Source organism: Schistocerca cancellata, chromosome 1, assembly GCF_023864275.1.
Source record: "Schistocerca cancellata isolate TAMUIC-IGC-003103 chromosome 1, iqSchCanc2.1, whole genome shotgun sequence".
NCBI classification, from domain to species: Eukaryota; Metazoa; Arthropoda; class Insecta; order Orthoptera; family Acrididae; genus Schistocerca; species Schistocerca cancellata.
Genome location: NC_064626.1, coordinates 761,118,157 through 761,129,106, shown reverse-complemented (window position 1 = coordinate 761,129,106; position 10,950 = coordinate 761,118,157). Strand labels below are relative to the sequence as shown.

Genomic DNA, 10,950 nt, shown 5'->3' with positions numbered 1-10,950 from the left:
TTTCTTTTATCTCATCGTACATTCCATCAATTTCTTCATCATCTGCAGAGCTAGTTGGCATATAAACTTGTACTATTGTAGTAGGCGTGGGCTTCATGTCTATCTTGGCCACAATAATGCGTTCACTATGCTGTTTGTAGTAGCTTACCCGCATGCCTATTTTTTTTATTGATTATTAAAGCTACTCCTGCGTTACCCCTATTTGATTTTGTATTTATAACCCTGTATGCACCTGACCAAAAGTCTATTTCCTCCTGCCACCGAACTTCACTAATTCCCACTATATCTAACTTTAACCTATCCATTACCCTTTTTAAATTTTCTAACCTACCTGCCCAATTAAGGGATCTGACATTCCACGTTCCAACCCGTAGAACGCCAGTTGTCTTTCTACTGATAACAACGTCCTCCTGAGTAGTCCCCACCTGGAGATCCGAATGGGGGACTATTTTACCTCCGGAATATTTTACCCAAGAGGACGCCATCATCATTTACCATACAGTAAAGCTGCATGCCCTCGGGAAAAATTACGGCTGTAGTTTCCCCTTGCTTTCAGCCGTTTGCAGTACCAGCACAGCATTGGTTATTGTTACAGGGCCAGATCAGTCAATCATCCAGACTGTTGCCCCCGCAACTACTGAAAAGGCTGCTGCCCCTCTTCAGGAACCACACATTTGTCTGGCCTCTCAACAGATACCCCTCCATTGTGGTTGCACCTATGGTAAGGCCATCTGCATCGCTGAGGCACGCAAGCCTCCCCACCAATGGCAAGGTCCATTGTTCATGGGGGGTGGGAATAAACTAATAGCTTTCGTTTTTAATTGTGGTCAAGTTGAAATGTATTGGCAGCTCTTTTTAACAAGCGACAGAATAATTGTTGTTTAGTGAATTCTTGTAGTTCGCCGCTTCCACAGGAGTGGAAGACAAAATAATCATTAGTTTTCTAACGATTCCACAAGAATGTGAGTGAAGTGTTATACACTTTTGTAAGAAAATTCGTTTATGTGTGTAATGTCAGGTATTTACACAAAATAACGTTTTCTGAATCCAGTACAGATACCAGAACGATATCAAGATAAGAAGCTTAATATATTAAAAAACATTGATTGTACTTGTGCAGCGAGCTGTATATTAACAATATATCATCTTAAAGTCTTAGTCAATCATCTCGTTTTGCATCCAAAGACCAACATCCATCCTAACTTTCAACTCATAGAAACACCTCTGCAAATATTTTGAAATACACACATCAAAAAAAGTTTTGCATCACCTCTATTCCGAGAGTTCTAGAACCTGTGGTGAAAATTGGAATAGAGATCAACATAATCATCATTTCTGCCCTTTTTATCGCTCATAAAAAACCATACATTGCATGTTGTACCACCATACAGCGAGACCATCAGAGGTGGTGGTCCAGATTGCTGTACACGTCAGTACCTCCGATACCCAGTAGCACGTCCTCTTACATTGATGCATGCCTATATCGTCATGGCATACAATCCAGAATTTCATCAAGGGACTGTTGGTCCAGATTGTCCCACTCCTCGATGACGATTCGACATAGATCCCTCAGAGTGGCTAGTTGGTCACGTCGTTCCTAAACAGCCCTTTTCAATGTATCCCAGGCATGTTGGACAAGGTTCATGTCTCGACAACACGCTGGCCACTCTAGTCGAGCGATGTCGTTATCCTGAAGGAAGTCATTCACAAGATGTGCACGATGGGGGCGCGAATTGTCGTCAATGAAGACGAATGCCTCGCAAACGTGCTGGTGATATGGTTGCACTATCGCTAGGAGGATGACATTCATGTATCGTACAGCCGTTATGGCACCTTCCAAAACAAACAGCGACGTACGTCGGCCCCATGTAATGCCATCCCAAAACAGCAAGGAACCTCCACCTTGCTGCACTCGCTGGACAGTGTATCTAAGGCGTTCAGCCTGACTGGGTTTCCTCCAAATACGTCTCTGACGATTGTGTGGTTGAAGGCATATGCAATACTCATCGGTTGAAGAGAACGTGATGCCAATCCTGAGCAATCCATTCGGCATGGTGTTGGACTAATCTGTATCGCTCTGTATGGTGTCGTAGCTGCAAAGATGGATCTCGCCATGGACATCTGGAGTGAAGTTGCGCATCATGCTGCCCATTGTGCACAGTTGGAGTCGTAACACGACGTCCTGTGGCTGCACGAAAAGCATTATTCAACATGGTGGCGTTGCTGTCAGGGTTCCTCTGAGCCATAATCCGTAGGTAGCGGTCATCCACGGCAGTAGTAGCCCTTGAGCGGCCTGAGCGAGGCATGCCATCGACAGTTCCTGTCTCTCTGTACCTCCTCCATGTCTGAACAACATCACTTTCGTTCACTCCGAGACCCCTGGACACTTCCATTGTTGAGAGCCGTTCCTGGCACAAAGTAACAATGTGGACGCCATCGAACCGCGGTATTGATCGTCTAGACATGGTTGAACTATAGACAACATGAGCTGTGTACCTCCTTCCTGGTTGAATGACTGGATCTGATTGGCTCTTGGACCCTCTCCGTCTAATAGGTGCTGCTCATGCATGGTGTTTCCATCTTTGGGTGGGTTAAGTGACATCTCTGAACAGTTAAAGGGACTATGTCTGTGATACAATACCCACAGTCAATGTTTATCTTCGGGAGTTCTGGGAACAGGGGTGATGCAAAACTTTTTTCATATGCGTTTTTCCCTTTCACAATTGATATTTTCATCCGTTTGTGAAGTGTGTATAGTCAAAACAAGACTTCTCTGGGCATATATTCACTGAAGAACTGTGATCTTTTTGCTTGTAAACAGAAATGGCAGTGCATCACCCAGCCACACTTAAAAACTATTACCATCGCATTCATGTTAGGGATTTAGGGGAAATCAGATTAACTGCACTACTACATGTGTAATAGCAATAAGGCGAATTATTTTCTTCTTAAATTAAAATCAATACTTCATTTCAGCTATAAATGAGGAAAACTGTCAATTCCACACCACACAGTGTGTAATAATAGAAATTCGGCGTCCTGCCCCAGTCACGTGACTTAGATGTTGGTTTCAGTGTAATGACGTCACGTACAGTCTGTATTATCTGTGGTCTATGATGGATCTTATTCTCACGTGTATGTAGGTCCTTCACACATGGGCAAACGACCAAGTGGGAAGCACCTTTGACAAATGGCCCGAAGTTCTATGTGAATTGTGTACCTCGCACCTGCGCAGCGAAACGTAATACAGCAGATTGTTCGTCTCACAAAAGTTAACCCTGAAAAATCTGCAATTTTCGGTAAGTATTATTTGAAGCTTTATCTCGGTTACACAATTTATCAAAAGCCATTCCTCTTCAGTTGTTGGAGCCCATAAGAAAGTAGAAATGAAATGAAATTTTTAACTTTTTTTATTTAGTAATACAGGAAACAAGTGCTTCAAATACTTATCCCCCAAAGAGTAATGAATTTCACACCAAACTTCTATTATCGGTTTAGACAGACTCGAAACTGATATACGATGTGCAAACGACAGACTCTTGTAAGACTCGTCAGTCGCTAGAAATCGCAAAGTAACTGTTCGCCTGGAAAGGAATAAAATACGACAATTTTAAGCTAATATCGTTGAGCAAACAATCGTATGAAAAAATATACATAAAAATTTAATGTTTTGTTTTCTGATTGGCGAAATTGCTTGTCTCAGGGGAACGTTGGGCTCAATGAAGGATGACAGCTTGTCGAAAAAAACTGCATCCATTCTCACAAAATGTTAAACTGTAGTGAATCCTCCAGCCTTAACTCCTTTATCAATAAGGATTAACAGTCCTTTTCCCCTTTCCTGCTTAGAAGCCACAGCTGAATCCAATAGCTTCTATTTTTGCCGCACCTTCCGTCAGATTTTTTTCTTTATGATGAAAGCCGCAGCTACGGTAATAAGACCAAGGCGATATCTTCTTTCATCCTTCTGAGCCTTGTCTTCTGAAAGTATTTAAACGGCTTTTATAACTAGGGTGTTTACACATGTGAGCGTCGTGTAGTTTCATATAAACTGCGTGGAAACAATTAAATGTAGCACCGTAGTGACCGTCTAAAGTACAAATAAATGTAATGCCCTTAAAAATGATATAAAACACCCCAAAGTCTCGAAAGTGAACTAAAGCCGCCAATTCACCTGCTAGAAGTTGTCAACAAGCACAGCAAACGAGTAAAGCAGAAGACGTGCCGTATAAACGCTTTTTTGTGGTTGGACGTTCTCCCGCTTGTAGCGTTGCAGTAGGCAACGACTTTCTTGTGAGAGTCACACGTCTAGTGTAAAACGGGTTTAAGGATTCTGATTCTTGCGACTAAATCGCTGGCGTCATGTACTCAGTGATTATTCTCTCTCTGTTACGATCTGTGTGATTCATCTTTGGCCAGCGCAGTTGCTTCAAAATTCCACTGCAAGATGGCGAAAGTGTCGCGTCTGTGTAGTTTCGTGTGACGTCACGGTCAGACATGCAGTAGTTTTCATGTTCAAATCTGGGTAGGGTGTTGGGCTGAAAGTTGCAGCTAGTGTGTGGCTTCGTTTTATTGTGATTTGTTAGCATAGTGCAGTTTCGAACGTATAATGAATTGTGTTTTTTACTCGTGAGACGTCATGTTCCGTTGCATACCAATATTTAAAGGGTGTAATCGGCAGGTTGAATATGTTGACAAGCGTCACTGTTCACTACCGAATGTCCCCGAAGACATCTTGCGATACTCACGGAGTCTGGAAGAACTTTTACTCGATGCTAACCATATCCGCGATCTCCCAAAGGTTAATATCATTAGAGTTACGGCAAATAAGTAGGCAGGAGACCTATGTGTTATACAGAATGGTGGAGTCATAAAGTGTTTCTTGTTTCAGAACTTTTTTCGTCTGCATCGACTGAGAAAACTAGGATTAAGTGACAATGAAATTCATCGGTTACCTCCAGATATACAGAATTTCGAGAATCTTGTCGAATTGGATGTTTCCAGAAATGGTAAGTTTGATTAAGAATTCTCACGTTCGAAGTGTTTATGTTCTCTTACGCACAGGTGTCACTATTATCGGCTTGTTTATGTTTGGGTTTGGCCAAAAAGACAGTGATTCCATGTCTGCTCAATAGCATCGTCCGTTTATGTTTGTTTGTTAAGAATAAAGACCGACAGTAAATAACTAGGTCACATAATAATTGAAATTTGATCCCATGTTATTTTATCATAGATGCAGTTGAGCCTTTTCTAAGCAGTAAGTAATTTTCAATACTGATGATTACACATTGGAAATTTGATTATGTTGTACTACCGATTGCTTCACTATTTATATTTGTGAAAATGGTGGTGATGCCTCGAATGCCTAAGACGTCGGTGTAATGACGAATTCTTAAATCCTGTCGGCATATAACTGCGTAGTGACATGATACACACAGATTTTCGTTATATGTCGCAGTATGATTATCCTATATAACAGTAGTTTTTCGTTCGTCATTCATGGTCAGTGTTTATGTTTTTAACAGTATTTTCCCTACCATTAATCACATCTCAACACCCCTGTACAATATTTTATTGGTGAGCCGGAAATGTTTCAGAATAATACTGAAATGTTATACAGTTGTTGGTTAATAACTGACCTGTTTAGCAGTCTATAGTGCTTACGCTCATATTTTGTGACACAAAACTTGTAGTTTTGATGTTCAGTTACATAGTGTTGTCTTCAGTGACATTTGATACTTTTAACCTTAGGATATCATACAGTTTAGAGACTTTTGCTGCTGTTGTTAGTTAGGTATATATTAGGCAAGACTTGTCACATTTCTTCAAAATTACTCCCATCACCTAGTCAGGCAACAGCATCTGTGTGATATTTCTTTGCCCAGTGACTAAATGTGATTGTAACGGCGGTCCTTGAATTATCTGAAACTTCAAACTAATGCCAGATAGTGGTATTAGATCGTCTGAACATGAAAACTGAAACTCTGAAGTTCTCTATCATGCATGTCTGGTGCAACTGTCTCTCATGAAATGAAGTAGCTCTTTCTTCCACAAGTGAAATGTTACATGCCTAGCCAGATTAACACTCCAATCAATAGGTAAAGTAACTCCTGAATTGTGAAAATCACTTAGAATAATGATTTAGGTGTATAGTCATTTATATGATACATGAAGACTGCTATTTGCAAAGTGAGGGTAACTGCTTGTGAGAAAAGTTGTAACTCATGTATGAAAATCAAGATAAAATATGTTGACTCCATATGTTGACTCCAGGGAGGGCCACTACAGGACATCAAGGGTGGTGCAAACTGACAAATCAATCTTGTTGCCCCACAGTAGAAAATCTTATCTGGTGGGCACTTGAAAAGAGATGCCAAATATTTTATAAAACTTCTTTTTTCCGTCAACAGTGGACTTTCAATTATTAGAGAAAACATGTACTACTGTATTGCTCAGTTAGTGTGCTCACTGTGATTTATGGACATCTAACTTGGCCAATACAGATCATCTCACCAGTAGTGGATTTTAAAAGCAATTGGCTTGTTCTGTTGATCATTTACCATAAAGATCAAAGGGCAGATGTTAAGACAGACCCAGCTCTGCGTAACAGTTAATTGATGACAAATTTCAATTTGGTTACATACTTGTTCTGCCTTCCCAAACTGCGAGACAACTCCAAAAATGAAGAAAATTCGTGATCTGCGATGGCATTTGACTGCAGCAGAGCATGTACAGCCTAATTTACTAAGAAAATTGGCTTTGTAGTCTGCTAATAGACACATAAAAGTTGTTTGTGTCATTCATTTGGAAAGTGTACTGTGAAAGCAAAAGCATGGATATGCAACAGATTTATCTGAAAACTTCATGTCTGAATCAGAATGTGTAAAAGCAAAATGGTGTATCAAGGATTTATTTTTATTTCTTTGATAATATTGTGGGCTGTAGGCATACTGGTAGCCTACACATTTCCTGGAAGAATGTTGTTGCTCTCTTCACCTGTATTGAAATAATTCAGTCAAATATTGTGAGGTTGTACGCAGGAAAGATGATGCCGGTGAACCCTAAAAGTATTCTGAACATTTACTACAGTGACCCAAATTGGCAAAATAATTGCTTCATTCGCTGATATGAATCTAATACAGACACAATGCAAATTCAATATTTTTCACACAGATTGTATTGCGAAAAGAAATATTTTATTAAGGACAATACCAACTGCAAAGCCTTTACAAAAATTTTTATATCATTCTTTCTTAATTGAGGCTATGGTGCCTGGCAAGCAGAAAGCCGTGAATAATGGTCCTTACCATCAACTGTTTTATAACCACTGCCTTGTGTGCTAGTGCTGAAATGTGCAAGGTTTAATTTGATGAACCTATCTCATTCTAGAAAATTTTCATTGGGGCACTGATGTTATTTTAATTTAGGTCAGTTTGATCTATGGAAAATTCATGTGGATCAGTTGCTTGATTGGCATTTTCTTTATGTAGTTTGTTCATGTTGGTGAGTCATTTGTTACCAGATGTTGTTGAGAACAGCTGCATAGTTTATGACTAAGTAAGATGGTGACCTGTGAAACATGATCCTAACTTTGAATTCATTGCAGCCAAATTGTTTAATTTTTTTCTATCGTTTGACTGAATATGTCTGGTTACTTTAACAAGACTGTTCTCATGACAGTAATGCTATATTGGTGTAGTGTCTTCTGTTGGCCAAAGTAAGTGTTCACAGCTGCCTGCAGCCACTCTTTTCTTGGTCATTATGTAGGTACTCGCAGGGATGAAGTTGGTCGAAATATTTATTGTAACAGAAAATGAACACAAGTTTGATGAAAATATTTCACAATATCCCCAATATTCACATCCACATCGATTTCATCTGAAAGATTTTTGTGGCAAACTGATGATGGGTGCATGTTGCAACTTGGATACATTTGTGTTGTCCTGTTTGAAAAGATATTATTAGCAATGAACATTGATAAGGCCTTGAATGCAAAGGCCATATTGTCACCATAAGAAAAGGTCTTCCTTTATAATTTTATTCGCAAAATAAATCAGAGATCATATATCTTTATTGCTGTATATGGTTTCAGCAGATAAAAAAATGAAATTGTTTTGAATTTATTTACTGTAAACAACAAAAGATGCTTTTGTATTTTCATGAGGTTTGTAATGTTGTGTGGTAAACAGTTTGTGTTTTCAAGGAGTGCTTCATCATTATTACTCACTTGAGTTATTTGTGTCATTACTAAGCACATCATCAGTGTTCGCATCCTGATACAATAAACTTGTTAAGCCACGTAAGTACATAAAGTCCGGGAACACTTTCAATTATTTATTGCACAAGAACCAAACATTGTACAGATACCATACTCATGTCATTTTGAAGGGAAACCCTGAAGGTTTTTGTTTATGTATGGAGTGAGCTTTTCGTGTGTTGGGAGTTCAACAAGAACAAGTGTGCTACAGCTGTTCAGCGGATGTTTAGAACCAAGTACGGTAAGAAGCCACCAAAGGAAGGCCATTTACCACAGGCACAACAAATTCGTTACGAGTGGTTGCTTGTGCCGCCAAAGAGAAGCGGAGGTCCCAGTGTGAGTGGATGTGGAGCTTGTACGAGAGACATTCATAAGGAGTCCAAAGAAATCGGTGCGTCGTGCATCCCGTGAACTCGAAATGGCTCCAACGACAGTGTGAAAAGTCCTGCACCAGAAGCTGTCTATGAAACCTATCAAACTGGGCCTAATCAGACGAAGAATTGGAGAAACCCAGATCAATTTTATAATAATTTTCTCTTCACTAAATTTCGAATACTAGTCATCTTGAGATTGTTTAAATAATTCACAACCACCTTGCCCAGTAAATATTGACAAATTGGTTGTTGGGATTTGTCTCGGGTTCTTCGGCCGACTTTTGTTTGATAACTTTCCTGATGTTTCGCCAGCACGAATGGCTGGCATTGTAAAAGCTTCACCCTTCATTGCTCCTGCTGGTGGTGGTGGATGAAGCTTCGACAACGCCAGCCACTCGTGCTGCGAAACGTCACGAATTTATCAAACGAACATCGGCCGAAGAACCCAAGACAGACACCAACAGGCAATTTGTCAACAAGTGGCCAAGAAAGCCTTAACAATTCAGTGTGTACTGTTTACTTCTCGTTTTAACAGAGACATAATGAAAGAAGGTTGTATACGTGGCTGAGACCTGAAGACACTTGAAGGTTTCAGATTAATTATATGATGGCAAGACTCAGGCGTTGTTGAGAGTTTAAGTGAGCATAGGCAACTATTGACTAGAACAGGGGAAATGAATGGAGTAGAAGACCAATAGGTAGCTTTGAGAGGTAAAATAGTGAAGCCAGCAGAGGATAAATTGGATAAAAAGACGAGGCCTGTTAGAAATGATTCAGTAATACAGGAGATAATGAAGTTAATTGATGAGAGGAGAAAACATAGTACAGTAACTGAAGCACTCGAAAGGAAATACATATGTCTAAAAATGAGATTGACAGGAAGTGAAAAATAGCCAAGCAGGAACGGCTAGGGGACAAATGTAGTGATTTAGAAACATATATCACTAGAGGGGAGAGAGATGACCCTACAGGAAAATTGGATACCTTCGGAGAAAAGGGAAGCAACTGTGAGCAGCTCAGATGGGAAACGAGTAATAAGCAAAGAAGGGAAAGTTGGAAGGAGTATATAGAGGGTAAACATGAAGTCAGTATTCTAAAAATGGGAGAGCACGTAAATGGAGATGAATGGGAGATGTGATACTGTGAGAAGAATTTGACAGAGCTTTGAAAGATCTAAGTCGAAACAAGGCCTTGGGTGTAGACAACATTCCTTCAGAACAATTGATAGCCTTGGGAGAGCCAGCACTGACAAAACTCTATCCTCTGGTGAGCAAGAGGTATGAGACAGGCGAAATACCTTCAGACTTCAAGAAGGATAAAATAATTCCAGTTCCAAAGAAAGCAGGCGCTGACATGTGTGAATGTTACAGAACTATCAGTCTAACAAGTCATGTTGCAAAATACTGACACGAATTCCTTACAGAAGAATGGAAAAGCTAGTATAAACCGACCTCAGGGTCCCCCTGCGGGTTCGGGGGTTAGAATAGGCCCGCGGTATTCCTGCCTGTCGTAAGAGGCGACTAAAAGGAGTCTCACATGTTTCGGCCTTATGTGATGGTCCCCTCTCGGGTTTGACCTCCATCTTTCTAAATTATTCCAAAGAGCGAGCCAATTGGGAAAGGGCGCCTTACATGGTGCACTGTATCCGTCGTGCATTGAGACCTTTAGCCGGCTTTTTCGTCGTTGCAATGGTGTCCCGCTCGTTTTCCATCTCTGGGTGAGGATACGTCCCTGGGTGCGATTACCACACTGCATCCTGCAGTGTTGCTTTTAACTGCGACGACGACCTTGGACATTTTTGCACCTAAGATCCAGCACGGTAGCCAGTCCGTTGTGGTGGGGCCGCCATGTACTCTGTTGGTTGTAGCCCCCTGACAACACAGGGATCGCTCTACTGATGCCTGCGTACCCGGGTTGATGGAGAATCGTTTGTGTCAACCAAGCCCCAGTTTTTTGTGGAGCATTTAGAGGACAAGTTCGGGGAGGTGGAGGGCTTGTCCAAAATGCGCTCTGGTTCTGTGCTCATCAAAACGGCATCCTCTGCCCAGTCACGGATGTTGCTCAATTGTGACAAGTTGGGGGATGTTTCAGTTAGCATCACGCCGCATAAGAGTCTCAACATGGTCCAGGGTATTATATTCCACAGGGATCTTCTTCTGCAGTCCGACGATGAATTACGCGCCAACCTCGAACGACGAGGTGTTCACTTCGTCCGGCGCGTCCATCGGGGTCCAAGGGATAATCAGGTAGCCACCGGTGCCTTCATCTTGGCCTTCGAAGGTGATGTTTTACCCGAAAAGGTCAAGGTGATGGTTTACCGTT

The 10,950-nt window shown here is 41.0% G+C and overlaps 1 protein-coding gene across 9 annotated transcripts in view; it reads left to right on the top strand.

Annotated features, from left to right (window-relative positions):
* Positions 1–4,467: 4,467 nt before the first annotated feature.
* Positions 4,468–10,950, top strand: part of LOC126186395 (protein lap4) — a 535,941-nt gene continuing 529,458 nt past the window's right edge. For 3 of the 9 annotated variants that reach the window (XM_049928205.1, XM_049928206.1, XM_049928204.1), the window contains exons 1-2: positions 4,472–4,798; positions 4,889–5,006. In XM_049928205.1, the coding sequence (XP_049784162.1) occupies positions 4,637–4,798; positions 4,889–5,006 (280 nt within the window). In that variant the 5' untranslated portion in view covers positions 4,472–4,636. Of the gene's footprint in view, positions 4,799–4,888; positions 5,007–10,950 lie in introns of all 9 variants that reach the window. The other 6 variants (XM_049928208.1, XM_049928210.1, XM_049928207.1 and 3 more) reach the window with 4 other exon arrangements.